Source organism: Oncorhynchus nerka, linkage group LG3 (assembly GCF_034236695.1).
Source record: "Oncorhynchus nerka isolate Pitt River linkage group LG3, Oner_Uvic_2.0, whole genome shotgun sequence".
Classification (NCBI taxonomy): Eukaryota; Metazoa; Chordata; class Actinopteri; order Salmoniformes; family Salmonidae; genus Oncorhynchus; species Oncorhynchus nerka.
Window position 1 is genome coordinate 40,615,677 of NC_088398.1, and position 26,858 is coordinate 40,642,534.

Genomic DNA, 26,858 nt, shown 5'->3' on the forward strand with positions numbered 1-26,858 from the left:
TTGGTCAACAGAAGGAATTCATCAATAAAGTATTGTCATTCAACGAGACGACTCGTTTTCATGTACATGTTTTGGTTGAGGAATACAGCACCAAACATCTCAGTTCGATGTAAAATTGCACAACTAAGATCGCTTCTGCAACAACGTCAAAATGAATGACAGATTTATTGAGTTATCTTGGATTAATTTGGACTATTTTGAGGCTGCGGCATCTCAAAATGGAAAAACAGTAATATTGCCGCTTTTTTCTCATTTTTCAAGCGAAGGTCTTTTAAGTGAGTATTCGAGAACACTCAAATTGAAGGCCGACCGGGGTACTGCAGGCTACCAAATTATCTTTAGAACTTATTCTGTGTACGATTTTAAAATAATCGGTTCAAGGACACAGTGCATTCAGAAAGAGTTCAGATCCCTTCACTTTTTCCACATTTTGTTAGGTTACAGCCTTATTCTACAATTGATCAAATATTTTTTTCCCTCACCAATCTACACACAATACCCAAATAATGACTAAGCGGAAACACGTTCTTGCCAATGTATTACAAATAAAAAACAAATACCTTATTTACATAAGTATTCAGATCTTTTGCTATGAGACTCGATAATTGAGCTCAGGTGCATCCTGTTTCCATTGATCATCCTTGAGATGTTTCTACAACTTGATTGGAGTCCACCTGTGGTAAATTAAATTGATTGGACCTGTCTATATGAGGTCCCACAGTTGACATTGCATGTCAGAGCAAAAACCAAGTCATGAGGTCATAGAAATTGTCCGTAGAGCTCCGAGACAGGATTGTGTCGAGGCACAGATCTGGGGAAGGGTACCAACACATTTATGCAGCATTGAAGGTTTTAAGAACACCGTGGCCTCCATCATTCTTAAATGGAAGAAGTTTGGAACCACCAAAACTTCCTAGAGCTGGCTGCCCGGCCAAACTGAGACTTCAGGCCTTGGTCAGGAAGGTGGAGCTCTGTCACTCTGACAGAGCTCCAGAGATCCTCTGTGGAGATGGGAGAACCTTCCAGAAAAACAACCATCTCTGCAGCACTCCACTAATCAGGTTGTTATGGTAGAGTGGACAAAAGGAACACCTATGTGAGAATGCTATTCATGCTATTCAGACTACAACACAGTGTTCAACACCATATTGCCCTCAAAGCTCATCACTAAGTTAAAGACCCTTGGACTAAACACCTCCTTTTGCAACTGGATCCTGGACTTCCTGACGGGCCTCCCCCAGGTGTTTAGGGTAGGTAACAACACGGGGGCCCCTCAGGGGTGCGTGCTCAGTTCCCTCCTGTACTTCCTGTTCACTCATGACTCCAACACCATCATTAAGTTGCCAGATGACACAACTGGTAGGCCTGATTACCAACAACGACGAGACAGCCTATAGTGAAGAGGTCCCTTCCTAACCTTCTGCCAAACATCTGGCACATAATAACAATACAATTGCTGGAAAATATCCCAACATTATATATTTTTTAATGACTATTATTAGAGAAACATACTTTGGATCTTCTTCAAATTACTTTATTAGCTAAATCCTGTCATAGCTCGCATTAGTTAATATTTTGAGGAAAACCCTATTTTGCTTCTAACCTCTTGACAAGTTACTACGATATTCCTTCTTAATTGACTCAATAACCTTATGGAAAAAGGGTATATTGTATAACTATAGAAACTCCTCTCTTGCTTTGGGCCGTTTGTGGACTTTGGGTTAGACATTTTAGCTGGAACTGGCAACCCTGCACAGATCATTTGCAGCCGTTTACTGCTACTAGCTAGCTATGATAACTAGCTCAAAGGCAATGGCATTTGCTATCAAGCCATAAACATGCATAATATCTAACAAGGGGAGCGAGGGCAGGAAAAATTATGAAACGATGATCCACACTGAATGACTCATCTGCCCGTAGTTTGAGAAGTGCGAACGCGCGTCACCTGCTTCTGATCTGCAGCTTTATTGGTCTAATTATGTTGGTAACCAGTTTATAATAGCAAAAATGCACCCAGGGGGGTTGTGGTATATGGCCAATACGGCTAGATACAGCTGTTAATCGATAGAGAAGGGAGAGGCTAGACGGACACGCCTGGTGCCCAAATCAATGGCGTTTGTTGCGCAGCGAGTCGAGATGAACGGATGTTTCAGTCAGTCATCCTTTAGTTTATACTTGTGGCTAGAAACTTCAGCGAGAATTTGAAACGTGTCTGCCGAAACTGGGATTTGGGAGTGTTCTGAATCTTTCAGTTTTGATCAGTGATTATAATTTATTTAGTAAGAAAATTTTAAACGTTAATGCCGTAACTTTGGACATTTTCGGCGAAAAAGACAATACATCTTTGCCTACACTACCGAGCAACTTCATACTGCGGGCAAGAGGGAGCGAAAGACACTGCCCAGTGTTGTGTTGCAGGCATGCAGCTTAAACTCTCCCCATTGAGCAGTTGTAGACTATCATGGTGACATCAATGGTTACTATCAATATTACAAGTTATTTCTTGTGTAGGCTGCTATCCTAGAGATGGTGACCAATACAAGTTATTTATTCCTCTCCCATAAAAAATAAACATCACTTTATTTTACAAGTTTGAACTAGTACCATGCTGCTGTTGCTGCCAGTTGAGTCTGGGAAGGGATCTTCAGGATGACAGCCTGAACCAAATACATTAGTCTTCACACTCGACATGCATCATCAATTTGGGCACCAGGTGTGTCCATATAGTTTATCCCGATAGAAAGGGCCAAGATTATAAAAGGCCAATATCGGTCGTTCTTTTCCATCCTAATGTTAGCAGAGTCTACAGTATACCCCAAACCATACTCAATCTCAGACCCTCCTTGCTTATTGTGTAATACGTTTGTACTCTAATGAAAATAATCAAAAGGACATTCATTTCTTTTATTTAAATATAACCATTTCACTCCACAACAAAAATGACTCATTTGTGAACTGACACGGACTCAAAATATACATCATAGCTGTGAGTATGAAACAAATAGGACCATTTACACTATAAACTTTCATAAAAATACATGAAAATACTAAGCGTTCCCTAAATGGGCTTTGCAGGAAATTCAGTAAAACGTTTCCTTGTACAGTACGCCACTCAGTCTAAGACACTGCATCTCAGTGCAAGGGGAATCACTGCAGTATCTGATTCGAATCCAGCCTGTTTCACATCCGGCAGTGATTGGGAGTCCCATAGGGCGGTGCACAATTGGCCCAGCGTCGTCCGGATTTGGCCGGGGTAGGCCATCATTGTAAATAAGAATTTGTCCTTAACTGACTTGCCTAGTTAAAAAAAAAGGTTTTATATATATATATATATATTCCTTTTGGCAAGAATTAAGATTCAATTGCTCAAGCACTATATGTATCCTAATACCCTAGCAAATGCTCTTACTAAAGAAATTAGTGTTACTACACAGGTTTAAGAGCACATTATTATTTTGCAGTACAATGTTAACATGTACATTTGATGTGCTAGCTAATAATACTGATATGAAATGGATTAAAATCTGTATACAGTATTACTTGTTTACACTTGTGTAAGAAGGTAAATAACTATTTAAATGTAATAAATGTGCAGTTTGGTTCTGTATCCAATTGAAGTGACCGTTTTGGCTTCGTAAGTGAAACAAGTTCAGCACGAAAACTTTGTTATTTTCAGCATGGACAAATAAACATGTTAGTGTAAAATATTGGGTTGTTAGGGACTTAGACTGCGATCCACTTGTTTTTGTTTTTCATCTTCACATTTTCATTCATTAACCATATCGTGTATATTCTAGTGCAATTTCACCAGCATAAGTATGGCTTCATCTTATAAATCATTTTATAAATCATTGCTTATTCATCTTTTTTTTTTTTTTTTTAAATTTTTAAATCTATGTAAATTAAACTCCATAAAACATGTCATATTCACTAGGTGGGGATACGTTTTTCCCAAAAGCAATTCATATGAAATAGCAATCATGTTATGAACTCTGAAATCAAAGTAAACTATTTCCCACTAGTGTCTACAAATTGTCATCATAAAAACACGAGTGACAACTTATTCAGTTTTGCTAGATTTAGTCAATATTTTTTTTTTTTATATATACACACTAAAGGTCAAAAGTTTTAGAAAACCTACTCATTCAAAGGTTTTTCTTTAATTTACTATTTTCTACATTGTCGAATAATAGTAGACATCAATAATATGAAATAACACATACGGAATCATGTAGTAACCCAACATTTTTAAACTACTCTAAATATATTTTATATTTCGAGATTCTTCAAATAGCCACCCTTCGCCTTGATGACAGCTTTGCACACTGTTGGCATTCTCTAAACCAGCTTCATGAGGTTTAGAGAAAGGAATGAATTTCAATTAACAGGTGTGCCTTCTGAAAAGTTAATGCGTTTGAGCCAATCAGCTGTGTATACAGAAGATAGCCCTATTTGGTAAAATACCAAGTCTATATCATCGGAAGAACCTCAAATAAGCAAAGAGAAACGACAGTCCATCATGACTAAGAAATGGTCAGTCAATATGGAATATTTCAAGAACTTTAAAAGTTCTTCAAGTGCAGTCGCAAAAACCATCAAGCCCTATGAGGAACCTGGCTCTTATGGGGACCGCCACAGGAATGGAAGACCCAGAGTTACCTCTGTTGCAGAGGATAAGTTCATTCGAGTTACCAGCCTCAGAAATTGCAGCCCAAATAAAATGTTTCACAGAGTTCAAGTAACAGACATCTCAACATCAACTGTTCAGAGGAGACTGTGTGAATTAGGCCTTCATGATTGAAATGCTGCAAAGAAACCACTACTAAAGGACACCAATAAGAAGAGACTTGCTTGGCCAAGAAACACGAGCAATGGACATTAGACCGGTGGAAATTTGTCCTTTGGTCTGGAGTCCAAATTTGAGATTTTTAGTTCCAACTGCCGTGTCAGTGTGAGACTGACACAAATGACCTCAGCATGTGTATTTGTCACCGTAAAGTATGGAGGTGTTATGGTGTGGGGGTTGAAAGGGGTTCACCTAGGGGTCATGATAGGGGCTGTACCAAATGTTTGATGATGTTTTGGTCACTTTTGAATGCTGGCGGTGCTTTCACTCTAGTGGTAGCATGAGACGAAGTCTACAACCCACACAAGTGGCTCAGGTAGTGCAGCTCATCCAGGATGGCACATCAATGCGAGTTGTGGCAAGAAGGTTTGCTGTGTCTGTCAGCGTAGTGTCCAGAGCATGGAGGCGCTACCAGGAGACAGGACAGTACATCAGGAGACGTGGAGGAGGCCGTAGGAGGGCAACAACCCAGCAGCAGGACCGCTACCTCCGCCTTTGTGCAAGGAGGAGCAGGAGGAGCACTGCCAGAGCCCTGCAAAATGACCTCCAGCAGGCCACAAATGTGCATGTCTGCTCAAACAGTCAGAAACAGACTCCATGAGGGTGGTAGTATGAGGACCCGACGTCTACAGGTGGGGGTTGTGCTTACAGCCGAACACCTTGCAGGACATTTGGCATTTGCCAGAGAACACATTTACATTTACATTTAAGTCATTTAGCAGACGCTCTTATCCAGAGCGACTTACAAACACCAAGATTGGCAAATCAGTCATGGTGTGGAATTTCTTTGGGGGGGCCGCACAGCCCTCCATGTGCTCACCAGAGGTAGCCTGACTGCATTTAGGTACCGAGATGAGATCCTCAGACCCCTTGTGAGACCATAGGCTGGTGCGGTTGGCCCTGGGTTCTTCCTAATGCAAGACAATGCTAGACCTCATGTGGCTGGAGTGTGTCAGCAGTTCCTGCAAGAGGAAGGCATTGATGCTATGGACTGGCCTGCCCGTTTCCCAGACCTGAATCCAATTGAGCACATCTGGGACATCATGTCTCGCTCCCATCCACCAACACACACTGCACCACACACTGTCCAGGAGTTGGCGGATGCTTTAGTCCAGGTCTGGGAGGAGATCCCTCAGGAGACCATCCTCCACCTCATCAGGAGCATGCCCAGGTGTTGTAGGGAGGTCATACAGGCACATGGAGGCCACACACACTACTGAGCCTCATTTTGACTTGTTTTAAGGACATTACATTAAAGTTGGATCAGCCTGTAGTGTGGTTTTCCACTTTAATTTTGAGTGTGACTCCAAATCCAGACCTCCATGGGTTGATGAATTTGATTTCCATTGATCATTTTTGTGTGATTTTGTTGTCAGCACATTCAACTATGTAAAGAAAAAAGTATTTAATAAGAATATTTCATTCATTCAGATCTAGGATGTGTTATTTTAGTGTTCCCTTTATTTTTTTGAGCAGTGTACATGATTCCATAGGTGTTATTTCATAGTTTTGATGTCTTCACTATTATTCTACAATGTAGAAAATGGTTAAAAATAAATAAAAACAACAACCTTGAATGAGTATGACCGGTCGTATATATATATATATATAAAAAAATGTATCTATGAAAGTGTCATGTTACTTTTAACTTCAACGCTACTCTTTCAATGAGTGGACACAGTTCTATACTAACCCAATTTCTCAAAGCACAGTGGTGCTCGACTAGCCTGATCCCAGGCCTGTTTTTGATGTCTTGCTGACCTTGGCCAGAACGCACAAACAGATCTGGGACAAGCATAGTGGTTGACAGAAGGAAGAGTCAAAGGACTGCCATGTCTTCTGCTCGTGGCGTCCCTAGCTCCTCAGCAAACCTCAGATCTATTGCTTTGTACAGGCTTTGAAGAAGCTTCAGGTAAACAGAATTGTTAATAGACAGACATGTTAAAAAATGACAGATGTCTGTATCAAATGTGTATCAAGTAGATGTGGAGGGTATTGGCTTGGTCCATGTGCCCTTTGCTTGAAGCTGTAAAAGAACTCCAATGTCAAGCCTTAATTCCCACAACGCATATACATTGTAATGTCAAAAAACACAAAACTATACGGACCAAAAATATAAACGCAATATGTAACAATTTCAAAGATTTGACTAAGTTACAGTTCATATAAGGAAATAAGTCAATTGAAAGAAATTCATTATCCCCTAATTAATGGATTTCATATGACTGGGCAGAGTTGCAGCCATGGGTGGGACTGAGGGGGCATAGACACACCCATCGGGGAGCCTGGCCCAGCGAATCAGAATGATTCTTCCCCACAAAAAGGCTTTAATACAGACAGTAATACTTCTCAGCACCCCTCCCACCCCTCCTCAGACAATCCCGCAGGTGAAGAAGCTAGATGTGCAGGTCCTGGGCTGGCGTGGTTACACGTGTTCTGCAGTTGTGAGACTGTTTGGAACAACTGTCAAATGTTAGAGGCAGATTATGGTAGAGAAATGTACATTAAATTCTCTGGCAACAGCTCTGGTGGATATTCCTGCAGTCAGCATGCCAATTGCACGCTCCCTTAAAAGTAGAGACATTTGTGGCATTGTGTTGTGTGACAACCCTGCACATTTTAAAGTGGCTTTTTATTGTCCACAGCACAAGGTGCACCTGTGTAATAATCATGCTGTTTAATCAGCCTCTTGATATGCCACACCTGTAAGGTGGATGGAGAAATGGAGGAGAAAATAAGAAATGCACACTAACAGGGATCTAAACAAATTTGTGCATAACATTTGAGAGAACCAAGCTATTAGTTCATATGGATATTTTAATTTAATGAAACATGGGATTCAACACTATACATGTTGCGTTTATATTTTTGTTCAGTGTAGTAAAGGTGTGTCAATCACCTTAAAGTGGATGGAGCACTAGCAAAATAACATGCGTCTCTCTCCCTCCCTAGGGGGTTGAATTCGAACCCTCTCTCCCCTAACCAGTCAGTCAGTGTGGGTGTGTGTGTAAAAGTGCAGTTGAGGCCTCCATTTCGGACTTCACCAGACTAAGTAAGAACCAGGCTCACCCTGAATGCTCGGTCCTTTTTTAAGGGCGATAATCCTTTATTTGGACCTTGGCTCCCCTCATATTCGCGAGGAGAAGTTGATGCTGGTTACCATCTTCTGGATCTTGTCCTCATTCTTCAGGATGTTGGACTTGACGGCGCAGATCTTGTCCTGCTGCTCCTTGATCAACTGTTCAAGCTCGGCTAGCTCGGCCTTCAGAGGCTCCACCGCGCTGTCCGTCACTCTGGAAAAGATGTACACACGCCAAAATATAAATGTATGCCAAGTCGTGTATGTGTGAGAATGTGTGTTTTGGTGGTCTTCCAGATCTGTTGCTGCATCAGGGCCTGTGTGTGCTCCTTATTTTCCTACCTCCAGGCTTTAGTGCAGGGCTCTCCAACCCTGTTCCTGAAGAGCTACCCTCCTGTAGGTTTTCGCTCCAACCCCAGTTGTAACTAACCCGATTCAACTTATCCACCAATTAATTATTAGAATCAGGTATCTAGATTAGGATTGGAGCAAAAACCTACAGGATGGTAAATCTCCAGGAACAGGGTTGGAGTACCCTGCTTTAGTGTGTGTTTGTGTAAGATGTGTGTGTGTGTGTGTGTAGCCCGTCAAACCTCTGTTCATGCAGCAGGGCCTGCCCATGCTCCTTGTTCTCCCTCCTCCAGGTGTGCAGCTCATTCTGCATGGCGTCCATGTCCTCCTGGATGTAATCCATGATCTTGCCTAGGGGCAAGGCGCTGCGGCACACCGTCTGGATGGACGAGCGCAGCCGCTCAATCTCCTTAGACACCAGGTCCCGCTCCTTCTTCCTGGACACCTCCGACACCAGGCTCTGGGTCTGGAGAGAAGGAGGGATGATGGATAGATGGAGGGATAGAGATAAGGGGTGGATAGATGGATGGAGTAGGAGAGAAGCCAAGAAAGATTGTTACAATATAGAAAACTGGATTTTGGATGTTTGTGCTTTTCGAATTAATAATTTTCATGCTCGTGCAAGTGACTGATTGAACAAATCCTCACAATCAGTATCTGCAATTTGGCAGTTAACCCAGACCCTTGATTTAAGAACAAACAATCTCTCAGTTTCAAGGTCTCAGCTTAGAGAAGAAGCCTCGTGAGGTATTGGTCTGTCACATGCATGAACCAGTATTGGTCGGTCACATCAATGAAGCGAACGTTAATGATGAATTAATTGTGAATGATGAATAAAGCTAAATCATGCAAATATAACTTCTCTGCATTATATAAGATAACTAACGGGACTGCCCCGGTAGAGCTCCTGATGGACATGTGTATTTGGTGCATCGAGTTGGTTGGAACCTCTTCAGCACGCTGATAATAAAGAATGATTAATGTAAGATTGACTTAGAGTGTCCCTGTGTAGAATTTCCACAACAATTTGGCGTCAACGAACAGGATGATTGATTCTGCCTGCAGAGCTTTCCAGTGGGGGTCTGCGAGGATAACCGGTAGCGCAATTTTATGAAGCGTGAGGGAAATTTCAATCTGACCAAAAGACCCACCCAGACCAGATCCTTACTGTGAGCTGCCCTGGAGGAGACACATTCCCCGCGAGCAATTGAGGGACATGTCTTCTGATTTCAGTAAGTCAATTTAAATGAATTTGTAAAAAAAGAAGAAGCTTTTATTATCCAAATTTCAATCTACTTAGTAAGCAAATTTCTATCCTGTTATTATCCCAATTTCAATCATCTTAACAGTTTCCACTCTCACACAACGTTCACATCTACATTTGACTACACTCACACAATTCACATTCACTTTGTGCTGTCACTTGGAGGAGGGTACCACTAGTCCTAAGTCAAGTAACAGCACGAAGTGAATGTGAATTGTGTGAGTGTAGTGAACGTGAAAGCTTTGTGAGAGTGGAAACAATTAAGATAATTGAAAATTGGGACAATAGCAGGATAGAAATATTCCTATTAAGCAGATTTAAATTTGGATAATAAAAGCTTGAAATTTGGATATTAAGAAATCCAGTTCTGTGAGCTGAGTATTTTGATCTATAACGTTATCTACAGTTAATATAAACTCAGCAAAAAAAGAATAGTCCTCTCCCTGTCAACTACGTTTATTTTCAGCAAACTCATTTTGGATATATAATCGACAGAATTAATCGAACAAAAGGACCATTTGTGATGTTTATGGGACATATTGGAGTGCCAACAAAAGAAGCTCGTCAAAGGTAAGGCATGAATTATATTTTTATTTCTGTGTTTTGTGTCGCGCCTGCAGGGTTGAAATATGCTTTCTCTCTTTGTTTACGGAGGTGCTATCCTCAAATAATACCATTGTCTGCTTTCACCGAAAAGTCTTTTTGAAATCTGACATGGCTGGATTCACAACAAGTGTAGCTTTAATTTGGTATCTTACATGTGTGATTTCATGATAGTTTGATTTTTATAGTAATTTATTTGAATTTGGCGCTCTGCATTTTCCCTGGCTTTTGGCCAGGTGGCTAGCGTCCCACATATCCCAGAGAGGTTTTTAACGACCATCCCACAGGTGCATGTTCAATAATTGTTTATGGTTCATTGAACAAGCATGGGAAACAGTGTTTAAACCCTTTACAATGAAGATCTGTGAAGTTATTTGGATTTTTACGAATTATCTGACGAGTTTATATGTATAGAAAGTGGCGGCAAGCTAGTCTTCAGAGAAGGCTAGAGTGAGGGCAGGAGGCCCCACTGACAATTGTTGGCATTTATAAAGAGAAGTGTCTACGTGGTCTGAAAACCACTGAAGATACATATGGTAAATACCGAAGAAGTGTCTCTGTGTGTCTGCAGCCATTACTAATAGCACAGTGTTATTTTATATGTATAGGATGTTGTGGCAAAAGAACCGTTGAAGATACATATGGCATAGGATGTAACGATAGTCTACGTGGTCTGAGAACCACTGATAATCGCACAAGGTGTTACTGTCGGCATTTTGAGTCGTTGAAGATGCACATAAGTGGTGTGATGTCTGTAGGGATTCACGTTGATCTGTAACATTTTATAGGGAATCTGTGTATGTGAGAGATATGAAAGGAGAACGTACGATTCCTGAATATGCTGTTAAAGAGAACAACTAGTGTAAATATCTAAACCCCTGAAAGAATAGAACACTAGTCTAAAAGGAGGAATTGGTGAAGTATACTGGGTTACTAGAGATTTGATAAAGTAACTATGGAGAAAAATAATAAACAACTTGCACACCCACACGTAGGAGTACGTAAGTGCTGCAAAAAGTATTTTGAGAAATGTTCAGAGGGGTCCCTCTATGGATCATTTGATAAAGAAAAGGTTAAAGCATTGTAGGACTGTCTAAAGGGTCTGGGAAATAGAGTCTCAGACAAAGATTGGCGTATATCCACTTTTGGTAAAGTTACACGACTTGACTTACCCCTAACCAATAAAACTATGAATTAATGTTGAACATGATTCTGTTAACTAAACTTAAGGCTACAATTTATTGATATAAATTATGACATTCTAAATCAAATTTGTGAGTAGGAAAAACGGAAACTGCCTATTTCCCTGTCTATGCTGTCTCAGGTGCCAGTCTTATTATGGGCAGAGTGTGCCATCTACAGGGGACTGTTACAGTGCCAGCCCAGTAATTGCGAAAGTGATCCCAGAAAGAAACTAGTTGAGAGCTACCTCCAAAGTTTCTCTTCCCTCCTTATTGGCCGATGCATTTGATAAATTCAGAGCATTACATGTTAATCTTAAAATAGACTTTTAATACATTTCAGTACAAGGTCACACATATGTTGTGATGTGCTGCAAAGCAACTCTTCATAGCTTTTGGATGTCTGTAATAATGCTAAAATTCTCTACCAAATGTGAATGCACACACTCCTCAACTCTACTCAACTCTACTTAAAATGCAGGGCTGCATTTAGTGGTTTAGGATTTCAAGGCTAAAAATGTTAGGCAGGAATTATATAAACCTAGGCTGTATATATAAATATCAAACGCGTGGCTGAATTATGCTGGCTAATGTGGGGGGACTGGCTGGTGAAGGCCTCTTTATGGTATGTGGCTAGGAAGTCCTGCTCTGCCCCAGTCACCCCTCAGCCCCAGGATGGGAGGGGGGTGGAGGGCCTCCCCTTGGCACAGTGAGGGCCAGGGACGTTTACTCAGCTGGGTCTGCAGGCTGGTGTGTGTGGCACTGCAGGCGCGCGCACACACACACACACTAAATGGCACCCACCCACACTCCTGTGGAATTAAAACCCCTTGTTTATTTTAGTAACAGGCTGTGGCAGTGAAGTTATTTTACTACAGTATTCGGTAACAACTACTACAATTATGTCCCTTTCAAGTTCAACTCTTGGGCCAATGTGTCATTCTGGCCTCGAGATTGAAACACCTGCCTTCACGGGTCTGTAAAAAAAATCACATTCCCGCTACATGACAGTGTAAACTAACCAATAACGTCCCCTTCAAAACAGACCAACCATCATAGACTCAGGTATTAGGCCAGATAGGTGGGCAAAACTTCACGTTAAGCGCCACTAATCCAACTTTCATTACGAGCTAGCTTCTTATCATTTCGCTTATAAAAACAAGCCAACTCAATAATTACAGCTTAGAAACACGCTAAACTACATAAAACTAAACTGTAAAAAATGTCAACTGTCTTCCTTTCCTTCAGGAAGCCAGCAAAAATGTCTGACAAGCTGCCTCATCACCCCCCCCCCCCCCCCCCCTCCCTTCGCTCTGTGGTTTGCAAAGTGTGCGAGGATTGAAATGTCTAATCGTCGTCTGCAATGTGGGTGGCTTTCCCCTCGACCCCGTGAACACTGTGGCTACACAAACACGCCGCGGCTCAGTCAGTCCGCTGGCCACGGTGGAGCGCTGCGGAAGCTCCGCGCTGTTTTCTGTCCTCTTGCACAGCCTCAACCCCTCAGAAAACCAGTAATATAAAGAAAACCCGTCCCTGGTCTGCATGGTGCACTCTGTCCGGCCGAGCATATATCAGCACTTTATAGTCAGGCTCTACAAGTCCAGCGCACTCCTACTTTCTTCTTTTTCACCCCGACCCAAGAACATGATTTGTTTTGAGTCCGGTGGCTGGAGGAAGGGTGAGGAGGGTGTGGGGACAGGTTCTTCCATTAGCTCATGAAGTCAGTAACAGAAGCGCCGTTGGCCGTGGAGACCAGTGGAGGCTCCTCGGAGGAGGATGGGGAGGACCATCCTACTCACTGAATTTTATCAACAAAATAGTGGAACATTTTATTTGTTAAAGTTGTCCTTTTTATATAAAACTATGTAAAATGTATTTACGTCACCATTTAACCTTTATTAACTAGGCAAGTCAGTTAAGAACAGAGTCTTATTTACAATGACGGCCTACACTGGCCAAACGACACTGGGCCAATTGTGCGCCGCCCTATGGGACTCCCAATCACAGCCAGTTGTGATATAGCCTAGAATCGAACCAGGGTGTCTGTAGTGATGCCTCTAGCACTGAGATGCAGTGCCTTAGACCACTGCGCCACTCGGGAGCACAAATTAAAAACACACTGTTTTGCAATGAAGGTCTACAGTAGCCTCAACAGCACTCTGTAGGGTAGTACTATTGTGTAGCTGGAGGACAGATATATTCCGGCCTCCCCTGGGTACATTGAATTCAATACAAAACCATGAGCCTCCTAGGTTCTCACCCCCTTCCATAGACCTACACAGTAACAACTTCCATGAATCTAGTACTAAATGCATAAACTACAGCTAGTTAACACTGCAGTGCATAACATGGTGAATAGTTGACAAAGAGAGAGAAAGACAATAGTTGGACAGTTATGAACAAATTCATTTCTTTAAAAATTAAGTAGAAGCAGGACAGAGATATTTAGTTTTTAGTTTTTCCAGTTTCACTTACGCTATTAATGATATTAATGTTAGCTAGCTGGCTAAGGCTATCCAACACTTCCAATTCAAGGTAAACTTTCAATTTTATAAATGTATTGCCAGCGGGGCCTTCCAGTGTAACTGCTAAACTGCTTTCTGTACACTACTGTGGGATTGTACACATGCATTGGATTGTGGGTTTACTAATGCGTTAGTTCTAGTAGCTATGTTGACTATGTTAACTATGGTGACAACAATGCAGGTTGTGTGTAGCGGTTATGGTATGGTATGACGTTTTGGCTTGGAGAGGTATTTTCACCTGATCAGACAGCTGTTGTGTTGTGCACTGAAGTCCACAAGCGAAGGGACAACGTAATAGGAGGAAAGCACGTAGATGTGATGTTTGTATATGGCTGTTATGAAAGTGACCTGTGTGTGTGTGGGTGATAAGGGGTTCATTCCACCAATTCTGTTGCAAAACATTTTTTCAACAGAAGCAAACAGCACGAAATGGGGATGGACTACCGTTTTGCAACATTTTGGACTAATGATTACACCCTAAATCATCGAGAAGCAGGCGAGAGTGTGCAAGGCGGTATTGAACGGGTCACTGTCAGTCACCTTGATTACTCCAATTTGTCTCTCGCCCTGTGCACCTACGTTATAAACGTTCATTTGTAGGCTAGGTTGTAGCAACCTCATGATGGGTATAGGGCAAATTTGAGTATCATGTAGTGGCCTAAACCTATCGATGTTACATTGAACTGGGTGAATGGAATATGAAAGAGTCATCCGATATGCTGTAATAAGGCCATGCTCACACAAAAGAAAAAGAGGAAATCGTAAAACGGCACCGACCGCCACTGGTGGAGACCCGAGCCAATGGCACCCAGAGACAGCTGAGTGTTGAACATCAATTCCCTTTCTATCGGTCTTTCATGGTTTTTCCTAGGAGCCCCTAGTCAATCCATACAGATCAGAGCGTGTCAGGGATATGTCATTAATTGCAATCTTGCTTTTCCTTGCAGAAGAAAGTTCCCTCTGGTTTCGCATAGTAAACGATGCGTTGCTGAGTATATCAATCGAAAACGTGCACTCTTGTGTCAGAATGTTTTACCATGTCTTGTGGAAACTCTTGATGGGCATCTAGTCTCATGCCGGCGACTAAGAGCAGGATCTAAACCCCTCACAGACCTGCTAGGCCTGGCTGGCAGGGCAGGCTGCAGCGCTGCAATGTGGAATTCACCCTGAACCCTCTGATGCCTAATTTGCTTAAAGGAGGGAACACATGCAAAGCACATGATTTATGGAGCGGTAATAAGGAGCTGGTGAGAGGTGGTGGGAGAATAACTGTCAACAAAGTAATAAGGCTTTTGAAAAGAAGAATGGGTTGCCGGCGTGAAACCTGTTAAGAGACCTACCAACCTCTTGGGCGTCTTTAATTACATAATTCATTTACCCACCACTGGACCATTTCAGGGCAGAGTATTGGCTTCCAGACTGATGTAATAAGCCGCTTCATCTACCTCAATTGTGGGTCAGATGAAATGTCCGGCGACAAACATATAAACTGCACACCGCAACGGTGTAACAACATTTCCGTGGTGAATGGTATGACACACTTAGGGTATATGACAAATTCAGTTTCCAGTGTCGATCAGGTGAATGTACAGCATGTTTCCTCATATTTTCTGATCATTACTACGGTCCCAATAGTGTCAACTGGATTTCCTCGTCTCGTCTTATTTCCTTCATCCCCACGTTATTAATATATATATATATATATATATATTATTTTTTTTGACAGATGAACAAGTCTTCTGGCTCTCTCGGGTTTCTGCGATAGATTTAAAAAAATAGTCGTGTTCAGAACAGAGCAGGCAAAGAAAAGGAGACGAGGAGTTGATGACGTCACTTTAGACCCATCCACCTCCTGGCTACTGGCTCTAAGTTGGAGACAATGTAGGCTACCCAAGGGCCCTGAATTGTGTCCCCAGAGAGGGTTTCAGAGGTAGGCCAAGGAGCTAGGTATTACAGCATGATGATGATTAGTCCAGTATTGTTCAGAGGTTAGCTATTTTTTTTGGGGGGGGGGAGAAAGACATCATCCAAATGTCCAGCCAGATCATAAAAATAGCTAGGAGTCAGTGAGGTGAAGAGTGAGGCTAAGGGCGAGAGGGGTTACAGGATGTTAGGGTCAGTGTGTAGCCCCCTGAGGGGGTCACAGCTGAGCCCCCTGCCCTGAACCCAGGGGTACAGGGGAGAACCCCTACCTCTGAACAAGACTGGGGACAGGGAAAAGGGCTTGATTCAATTGTTTGACCAAGTGGGCTACACCACAAAGGTTGAAACTGCTAAGAACTCTAGCTTGTAAGGTTATGGGGTTTGACTCGATTGGTGTGATCGAAGCGACTTAAGAAAAATAGGACCTACTACGCCACGGTCTGCATTGGAGTCCAGTCTCAGAAAGGTATTTTTCAGAAACCTTTCCTCATTCCACTGGAATCTCAAAGTGCAGCTCTTGCAAGGGCAATATGGCTAATGGAATGCTGCAGGGTCATTTCATTTACGTTTCCACAAAAAAAGGTGAATGTTTACGAAGACACGGGCCTGGTGGGTATTTATTTTCCTGCCGATTCTGCCGCAAGTATTCTGGCACTCCTCCTCCGTGACTCTAACTCAACCATCCATGTGTGCCACGGGGTTTATTTATACATTGTAAACTTTCATCAAGGCTAATTTGATGGGGTAAGAAAAGGGAGAGACAGTCCGAAAACATTGTGTGAAAACGCAGCTGCTACGAGGGCCCGATTCTATCTAAATAAAAAGGCCTCAGAAGTATCTTAGAATAATACACAAGTGTTCTGAAAGGTCATGGGGAAGGTCGTACCTATAAACAGAGAATAATTTGCTCTATGGTGCACTTTTTGTGTGGCGGGATACGGCAAAACGATTGATAAAGCATTTAAGAAAGAATCACGTCCTGCTGTAATTCCAGACCTCACACCGGGGGATGGGGTAAGCTCAATGTTTACATGTTTTAACCCTCCATGTTCCTCCGTGATTACAAGAGAGCAATGTCTCTATTACACTGACCGTCAACCCTTTCATGTCAGGAAGGAAGCCATTATACTCCTTCCTACAGCGAACGAGGCAAGGCCAGTAACGAGGGGGGTAGCACATAGCGTGGCTTGTACAAGTACACCTACCTTCCAATCAGACTGCAGAATGCCCCAGCAATACAGCCCCCCCCAATTAGATGCCCTATAATAAGGGGCCTGGAATCCCAAAGCTCATTAAGTCAATTACGATAACCCTGTGGGCTGTGCTCAAGTTGAACCGGAAACTTATTTGGAAACCAAAGGGAAATCCAGTCTGATTATTTTGAAATTAAAACTACAAGGGGCGCGCAGTGAAATCTGACCTATTGGGGCGGGTGGGGGAGCCGTCCATCCGAAGGCAAGCTGGGAATGGGGGACTTCATCTGAGTTGCTATGAGCTAAATGCGCCTCGGAGCCGGAACAACGGATGGAGCCTGGCGCACACCTTGCAGATAGGAGCACTCATTCTCCCCGCTCATCAGCAGCTGACCAGGGACAGGCGACATCGTTGGGGAAGAGGGATGGGGTCAGGAAAGGGGGGCTAGACAGAGGCTTTTAGCATGAAAAACAGGCAAAAACCCGGCATCCATCAGAGTCGGGTGGTCAGCTGGGCAGGGAGCGGAGGGAGCAGCACGCTTGGGCAGAAAAGACCACCCAAAACAGGCAGCGCCGTACAACCCACACCGCTGGAGCATGAAAAGAGGCCTTCACACCGATTCCCTGTCCAAATATTGACTGTGGGAGCCCTCTCTGGCCAATAAACACACTCAGGGGGAACAGAAGAGGGGCAGCAATAATGGCGTTACATCAGACTGGAAGTCATGTTCAGAGTAATGAAAAATCTATCAACTATGAAATGTGGAGAGAACAGTTTATGGTTGAATCACAGGGAGAGGTAGGGCAGGAGGCCAAGGTAGAAAAGTGGGATATAGCATGGCCCCAAAAAAGGAAGATTTTCTTTCTGAGGAAGACTTAAATCACACCAGAAAGGAAATGTAGTCAAGTTTAGTAGTTTTAGTCAAATCCACGTTATTGCTTTTGTCTCATTAAAATGATGCAGCTGGTGTAAAATCGGTGCAGCCGATTGAAATCTATTTTCCATTATAATGATCAAATGTATTCATTAGGCATGTGAACTAGACAGAAGAAAATAAAACATACTTTCTCTCAAACTGGTTGTTGAGACATCGAGCTAGATAAGCCTAATTTGGATGCATTTTTTTGCAACGCTTTCTGAGGCCAAAAACACTTCCAAAACATAAAATGAGAAACAACCACATTAAATTACAACAAAGAGGTGGAGATTTTTTGCTGACTTAATCTTCATTCTCGCTGATGTAATCAACCCGCATGATGCTGTTTTTCTAGCTCCACTGAGGAGATCAAAATGTTCAATGTTTTTTGCAATTTTGCAAACTTTGTCACTCCATTTGCAAGATTCTTTCTTTAGCTAATAAGACCGTATGCTATGGGGTTTTGCAACCCCACATGCGTAAGATACTGAATGTCGAGAAACAACGGTGTGTGTACGCTCCGTGAGAGGTAGTAAAATGTCTAGAATTGAGTCACGGGAGAGGAATGAGAGAGGCAAATACTTGGAACACAGTCGTTCGTTATGCTGTCATTGCATTGCCCTCTAGTGGAGATCAAGATCACTACATCTGTAGGACACCATTGACATTTTACCTGGTCTTGGGACTTTGGAGATGATGGTGATGTTTCAAAGTCTTTCTTGGTTTCAAGGATTTTTTTCACCAGCCCACCTGGGGATGAAAAAAGGTTCATTCGTTTTTCAAAATGTTGGCCATGTTTAACCATCCTTAAAGTGGCAATCTGAGGTTCAAATAAGTGGGTAACCCTCCACTGTTTTGGTAAATAGCTGAGGAATGGGGCTTGAGAAATGTGACCAGGTAAAGATGCAAGGACTGACCATTCATGAGATCAAACTTGCAGTTTATTTATATGTTATATTTTTCAGGAATCAAATCAGTATATCATTAATATAAAAGTCTGAAAATGGATATAAAGAACTGCAGACTGCTCCTTAAGATACAAACCCTGACCAAAGGTCTAGCAATTTGTACTAGAATTATAAGCACCTACAGTGTCAAATGTGAGTGATTGTTTGGCTTGTAGGATTGCTCACCATGATTCTCATCGCCTTGGAGATCCACTGTTGGCTCCTGTGGAAGGACCAAATCATGAAGAAACCATAAGAAAGACGCTGAATGACCAACACTGCTGCTGCCTTCTCTTGAACAGATACAGTGCAGTATATGCTCGTGGGAACAGCACAACCAAATTCAACCTGAATGACCTACAGTGCAGTCGGACAGTATTCAGACCCCTTTCCTTTTTACACATTTTGTTACGTTACAGCCTTATTCTAAAATGGATTAAATAAAACAAAATTCCTCATCAATCAACATGCAATAACCCATAATGACAAAGAAAAAAACATTTAGAAATTTGTGCAAATGCATTAAAAATACAAATAAACACAAATAAGTATTCAGACCCTTTGCTATGAGACCCGAAATTGAGCTCAGGTGCATCCTGTTTCCATTGATCATCCTTGAGATGCTTCTACAACTTGATTGGAGTCCACCTGTGGTAAATTCAATTGATTGGATTTGGAAAGGCACACACCTGTCTATATAAGGTCCCATATAGTTGACAGTGCATGTCAGAGCAAAAACCAAGCCATGAGGTTGAAGGAATTGTCCGTAGAGCTCCAAGACAGATTGTGTTGAGGCACAGATCTGGGGAAGTGTACCAAAATATTTCTGCAGCATTGAAGGTCCCCAAGAACACAGTGGCCTCAATCACTCTTAAAATGGAAGTTTGGAACCACCAAGACTCTTCCTAGAGCTGGCTGGCTGGCCAAACTGAGCAATTGAGGGGAGGAGGGCCTTGGTCAGGGAGGTGAACAAAAACCCAATGGCCACTCTGACAGAGCTCCAGAGTTCCTCTGTGGACATGGGAGACCTTTCCAGAAAAACAACCATCTCTGCAGCACTCCACCAATCAGTCCTTTATGGTAGTGGCCAGATGGAAGCCACTCCTCAGTAAAAGGCACAGCCCACTTGGAGTTTGCCAAAAGGCACCTAAAGATTCTCTTGTCTGATGAAACCAAGATTGAACTCTGGCTTGAATGCCAAGCGTCACGTCTGGAGGAAAACTGGCACCATTCCTACGGTGAAGCATGGTGGTGGCAGCATCTGTGGGGGATGTTTTTCAGCAGCAGGGACTGGGAGACTAGTCAGGATCGAGGGAGAAATTAACGGAGTAAAGTACAGAGAGATCCTTGATGAAAACCTGCACCAGAGCGCCCAGGACCTCAGACTGGGGCGAAGTATCACCTTCCAACAGGAAAATGACCCTAAGCACACAGCCAAGACAACGCAGTAGTGGCTTCGGGACAAGTCTCTGAATGTCCTTGAGTGGCCCAGCCAGATCCCGGACTTGAACCCGATCGAACATCTCTGGAGAGACCTGAAAATATCTGTGCAGCAACGCCCCCCATCCAACCTGACAGAGCTTGAGAGGATCTGCAGAGAAGACTGGTAGAAACTCCCCAAATGTACGTGTGCCAAGCTTGTAGCGTCATACCCATGAAGACTTGATGCTGTAATCGCTGCCGAAAGGTGCTTCAACAAAAGTACTGAGTAAATGTGATAGTTTTACATTACTTATAAATTAGCAACAAATTCTAAAAACCTGTTTGGATTTGTCATTATGGGGTAAAAACTAATTTAATCCATTTTAGAATAAGGCTGTAGCGTAACAAAATGTGGAAAAAGTTAAGAGGACTGAATACTTTCCAAAGGTACTGTACGTATGTGCTCTCTCACCATCTCGGGCATGTCGGGGGGAAGAGGGGCGGCCTCCAACACCACAAACTGTTCATCTTCATCCTCAGAAAGCTTTTTCCCCTCCGTGATGACGGCCGCCGGGGGCTTGGCACTGGTCAGCCTTACACACACACACACACACAATTTAGAGGAAGGAGGCTATGGAGCAAAGTACAACATTTTCTCAGCCTGGTTCCGCAGGTAAACACTGTGGAACGTAGCAGATAGAAATGTCACAAATAGAGCTGATGTGACTCCTAAATCTACATGTCAGAGAGGCATGATTGTTCTACGTCATATATTTAGAAAAGCTCCAAAATGCTGTGCACTGCTAAATACAGAGCTTCTATGCTGACTACTGTATAATTCATAGTGACACAGGAAGTAAGAAGGTATGAGGGGAAGTCACCTTTCAGCTGGGGTCACGTCAGTGTAGCTCTCCTGCGTCTTGACCCGAGGAGGGGCGGGCCGGGCGCTGCTGGGCCGAGGTATCCTCCTGTTGGGGAGATAAGACGGTCCACACTAATGACCAGCCAGCCAGTAAAGCAACTTTTTCACCAATAGCCTCATTTACAGTGCTTCTCAAAACTGATCCCGGGGACCCGCTATGTACACTATATTCTTCACCAATTGATAACCAATAATTAGTCATCTGTTAGGATGGTTAAAGACAACCATTTAACCAAGAGACACTGAGAATCACATCTTCAAATAATCACAAATATTCAAAGACCAGTAGACAGGAACAGGACAGGGTACAAAGTTACTGTATTTAGTTGGAATAATCAAATAAAATAGACCAGAGTCTAATGGCTGTATTTGGTGGTAGTGAGAACCTGAACATACAGAGGTTCCCAGGACTAGAGTTGAGAAACCCTGCTGCTCTACTGGCCCTCAACAGTCGACAACACTCACTCTCATTCAGTCAGTCAGTTATTCCACCATGGGATAGTCACGCGTTTGACGTTACACTGAGAAAATGATAAGTGGGGACTAGCGGAGCAATTTGTTGTGGTGTAAAGAGAGAGTACTCCAGCTGAGTGTTGCGGTTGATCAAGAAGAAAGTGGAGGATTTGCGTCAGTGAATGGAGAGCTGTAGCATGCAAACGCACATTGCTGCAAGTTACACAACTTTTTCGGTCACACAGAGGAAATGGGCAGAAAGACGGTTCAAAGTTGTGAGGTTACAGGAGAGACCGTTTCCATTGTTGCTGAATGTGCAAATCGAGCAGTGCCCTCAAACCCTGCTAATTTGCTTAGTCAGTTGTCGACACACACACACACACACACACACACACACACACACACACACACAGAGTACAGACCTGTGGGCCATGTGGGCTGGCACTGCGTCTGTGGCATCTCCGTTCTCCAGGGGAACCGGCCTCTGTGCCAACGGAGTGTCTCCATCTACAACATGATGCTGACATGAGAACACCCCTTCTAACACGTTTTATTGGAACAGCCGATGAACTTGATGGCAAGAACTAGAAATACTGACGGCTAGGGCTTTTAGAACAGAGACGTATAGAAATGTCCACCTGGACTACTAAATGGGAAAAAACTCCAGCACTGTTGGTGCAGTGAGAAAAACACTCACCTTCACTGTCAAACTCTTCTGGAAAAGAGGAAACAGAACAATTATTTGTATCTATTCATATTATGGTGTAAAAAGAAGAATGAAAGGCCGGAGGGGTTGAGGGGTGCTTGGGGTTACCTTGTTGGGCTCCTGCTTTGGGCCAGCGCCTCTGCCCCTTGGCAGATGAAGGCCGAGGTATTCTGGCTGGACTGTCAGACTGAGGAGAGGAGATGGGAGGGGAAGATGACTGGGTAAGTGTGTCCCATTTCGGATGGAGAGCATGCGTACACACTTAGAAACATGCACACATGCAGGGTCATTCGTAGGAAAAGGAGGACACAGGCAGCCCCTCTTTAAAAATAAGAGGTTACCTGCTTGTATGTGACTTCCGCTGTCTACAAACAGAGGAAGACAGCGTTGAGTAAATATCAATGCAGACCTATCTCCAAACCTTCCACCGAGGGGGGCTACAAAGCAAGTAAAACAGTAGGAAAACCAAGCTGCTAGGATTATTATCATTTTTTCCTAGAGCATGGAATGACAAGTTATGCTAAGACAGCCAAACAAACTACTGAAGATGCTCACAGCGCTATGTTAAAGTAGGTGAACCTATATCAGGCAGCCATGCTGCACTAGCAAGTTCTACACAGTTCTGAATCTGCTAAATAGCTAGAGGCAATAGAGGCAAAGGAAGGATACCTCTTCAGATGCATCTTCAATAGGCTTCGGTGGATAATTCCAGCGGTAGCACAGAAGCACAGAATGAACCATTATCACACTAATAGCAGCATAGAAATAGACTTTATTAGCCAGTCTAATATGTTATATTGGCCCACTTTTCTATTTCTATGGATGGCACCCTAGTCCTAACCTATGACCATGTGGTACTACATGGGTTCCATCTTAGCTAAGTCAAATCTGTGCCACACAACTAAAGCATATTCAACATCAGCTCATGGACGTAGCAGTAGCCTATATCCGTCTCAGAAACAACAGCAGTCTTATGACCACCTAAAATATGTGCCATGGTTCGTCTTCCCAAGTATAAATTAAGTTTCTATTTTTTGTTTTATAGCAAATATAGACTAGCATAGACAAATAATGATGAAATTCTACTGAAATGCTGAAGTTGAAAACGGAAGATAAAGCAATAGACTGGAAACTCTCACAAACCAAGCGTGTGCTAAATATAACTAATCTCTCAATGACTGCAGAGCGCTGCAGATGACAGCTGTCTTGGTCAAAGTTGCAGAAAAAAAAACAAATGTGTTCTATCCTAGCAACAAGCAAGGAGTAAGGGCCCTTGAAGTGAAATGAAGCGAGCGAGCAAATTAGCATCTATGCTAATACAAATGCATTCAGAGCAACTACATTACTATTAGGTATGTAGCTACCTCCTGTTCATCATCTTCAGCCTTGGGGTTGAAGGTGAGAGTACAAATGCATTAAGGCCATGACACACACACGGTGATGGGGCAAGGTTATAAATGGGAGCATAAACAAGGTATTGACATAAGGGTCATTGCTAAGGCCAAAACAAAAGTGAACAAATTATTATTCTAAAATGAAAGTAAAAACATATAGTTGCAATAAACTATGTCTAAACTATTCAAAGTGTTGTGGCCACCTTTGATTGAATTTTTTGAATCAAACTTAATTAACCATTTCATTCATTGAATTTGTCCTTAGTTTACTTGCTTATTAAGCCGTTACTTGCCTCATGCTTCATTTTTACATTTTGTTCAAAACACCTTTTATTCCCCCTTTATCAATTGGCATCACTCCATAGGACATTATATCACACCGATGGACAATATACAACAGGCAGTCAAATTAACTGAAAGGTCGCTAGTTTGAATCCCTGAGCCGACTAGGTGAACAAGCTGTCAGATGTGCCCTTGAGCAAGGCACTTAACCCTAATTGCTCCTGTAAGTCACTCTGGATGAGATAATAAATTACTAAAATGTATAAAAAAAAAAAAAATATATATATATATATATATATATATATATAAAATGAACTCCTGTATAGTTATTTTTCATCACTACCTCCCAGGGTCAGGAATGGGTCATTTGCACACCTAGTGCCTTCCGTGGATATTGGTAGCCGTTTCTTAGGCTCCCTACCCAGAATCAAACCCTGTTTCCCCGTTACCCGTGGTCACTATTGTATGCACAGAAAGTACCATTGAAAGCTGACAGGGCAGACATTTGACTTACATGTCAGTACGTCACCAGTCGAGGCAATAAAGTCATCAAAAGCGTCTGTGGTGCCTGAGAGTAGCCAACATTGATTTTGGGTCTGACCCATGCGCACCGAGGGGGAGGCCCTGACAGCTGATGCAGTGGGAGCCATAGGAGCCGAGGCACGGCTTGATAGGTGTTCCGTTTGAGGGTTTTTGGAGTATACCGTACAATGGAGCCAATGACAGGGTTTGAAAAACACAACGTATCTCTGATGTTGGTGGGTAATAGGGTGACCCCCGTTCCAGGCATCACTGCACTGGCGTGCCATGCCCCGCGCCGGAGAACCATCACCGGAAAACCATCGGAGGAAAACTGAGACACTCAGAGTAAGACTGACTGGGGCGTATAGGAGGCAGGGTGAATAGTCTTCAAAAAAGAGGCTCTGCCAATGGGGGCCCTCCCAGAGGTACTACATATGCCAATCGGTCAGTGGGAGTGAAACTGATTTGACAGAGAGGGATCAAGAGGATGGATGGTCTAATGCAGGGAGTGAAAACCAGGACTTTGAGGCACCACAGCCAGTCCCTAATATGGGCCTGCACCATCACTAGGGCCAGGTAAAATAACCAGACCCTGCCCAGACGGCAGAGAGAGACACAGAGGTTGCCTGAGCAAAGGTCACCTGCAGGGTGTGAGAAACCAGACGTGGGAGAATGAAAATGTAAATATTGCACTCAGAACCACTTAAAATGATCAACATTTATACAGGATAAGTCTAATACAAATAGGTGTTATTTGATGAGAAATACATCTAAAAAGGCAATTACAGAAGTTTATTAATAGGTTATGTCCCCCAGGGTGACAGCTATTTCCTCTGGGTTGTCACCATCTTCAAGTCACACCAAGGGAAAAAAGTTGTCACGCCTGTAGAAATCTCAGGCTGGATTGGCTTTATTGTTAACAGTAAGCTATTTATACTTAGAATTAATTATTATTTTCAATTATATATTCAAAAGACGTCACACCAAAGGACTAAGGAATTTGCCCCTTTTTATGGTAATGGCAGAAAAGTGCAATATTTTGATAAATATTTTTGATAAAGCTCACAATCTGTCCAGAACAGGTGCTCCAGCAATGACTTCCGTTCTTTCTCATTGTAAGAGAACCCTCCCCCGCGCAATGGTGACCAAATGCTGGGTCGTTCTTCAATCAGAAAAATGTGTCACACCATGTGGACATAGATTTTGAGATCAAAATGTAATCAATCAGAACTATTTTGAAATGTCATGGACTTTGGGACTACGGTTTCCGGGAAATAAACTTACACTCCATGACCAAAAGTATGTGGACTCCTGCATGTCGAACATCTCATTTCAAAATCATGGGCTTTAATATGGAGTTGGTCTCAAACGTGTCACAATTTTAACCAATTTATATTTGAAATAAAAGAAAATGTAATAAAATTCTAAAGGGCATCACGTCAGGAGGCCAAAGTTCATGTTCACTTGACTGAAAATATAAATGAGCTATTTACACACAGAAGTGCCATATTTCCTTTCACCTACACATAGTGGAGGAATCAGAAAGATAAGTGCAGGAATCCCTTTTATTTGGGTCGTCATCAGTAAAAAAGTTCTCATAGCTGGGATAATTTGTCTGACTGCCATTAATGCCATAAATTGTGTCTTTCACTTAAACAATGGTGAGGAATCGGAAATATCAGTTTTAGGCTACTATAATTCTTTGTAGTTTGGTTGTTTTCACTTTCATTTTATTTTTTTATCACCTGCCCAATGGGGCAACCTCAAAGCATACTCAATTTGCAGAAATGCTTAGTTCACTTGCCCCAGGTATTAGGTGAACACTTAAAATCAATCCCTTATCAACACTCTTCTACATACTGCAAGTCTTAACCTTAATATCCTCCATTAATATAATGACAAATCGGAAATGTTTAAATGTCATGGGTTGACATCACACATTCATATGCTATTGCAACTGCCAAACTGTAAACACGTTATTTATGTTGTGTTTTGCTCGTCTTCAATGGGACTTGTTGCTATGGACTGTACGATGTTAACGAATGACCAGTCACTTTCATAATGTACTGATTACATTCATTTCCCAAACTAGACTTAACATGAACATGTAGCAAAAATACAACCATGGAAAGGACTGGCATGAGAAATGTAGGCATTGGTTGAATATGAAAATGACTGACAATAGTAGATACTGCTCATTGGAGAGAAAGTGGGTTGGAGTCATTTAAAGCTTACCGCTGGTTCAGGTTTGGCAGTTTTACTGGGCTCCTCTTGATGTGGTCTGTGTTTTGTTTCCTCTGACACTCTGGCCTAAACACACACACACAC

General features: G+C 42.6%; 1 protein-coding gene across 3 annotated transcripts in view; it reads right to left on the bottom strand.

Annotated features, from left to right (window-relative positions):
• Positions 1–2,890: 2,890 nt before the first annotated feature.
• Positions 2,891–26,858, bottom strand: part of LOC115107830 (TRAF3-interacting protein 1-like) — a 44,677-nt gene continuing 20,709 nt past the window's right edge. Inside the window, exons 6-18 of one of the 3 annotated variants that reach the window (XM_029631503.2) lie at positions 26,766–26,840; positions 23,697–23,717; positions 23,002–23,025; positions 22,674–22,697; positions 22,441–22,519; positions 22,324–22,338; positions 22,049–22,133; positions 21,133–21,219; positions 20,724–20,844; positions 19,016–19,052; positions 18,556–18,632; positions 8,519–8,742; positions 2,891–8,139 (exon numbers count right to left, since the gene is read on the bottom strand). In XM_029631503.2, the coding sequence (XP_029487363.1) occupies positions 7,974–8,139; positions 8,519–8,742; positions 18,556–18,632; positions 19,016–19,052; positions 20,724–20,844; positions 21,133–21,219; positions 22,049–22,133; positions 22,324–22,338; positions 22,441–22,519; positions 22,674–22,697; positions 23,002–23,025; positions 23,697–23,717; positions 26,766–26,840 (1,035 nt within the window). In that variant the 3' untranslated portion in view covers positions 2,891–7,973. Of the gene's footprint in view, positions 8,140–8,518; positions 8,743–18,555; positions 18,633–19,015; positions 19,053–20,723; positions 20,845–21,132; positions 21,220–22,048; positions 22,134–22,323; positions 22,342–22,440; positions 22,520–22,673; positions 22,698–23,001; positions 23,026–23,696; positions 23,718–26,765; positions 26,841–26,858 lie in introns of all 3 variants that reach the window. The other 2 variants (XM_029631494.2, XM_029631567.2) reach the window with 2 other exon arrangements.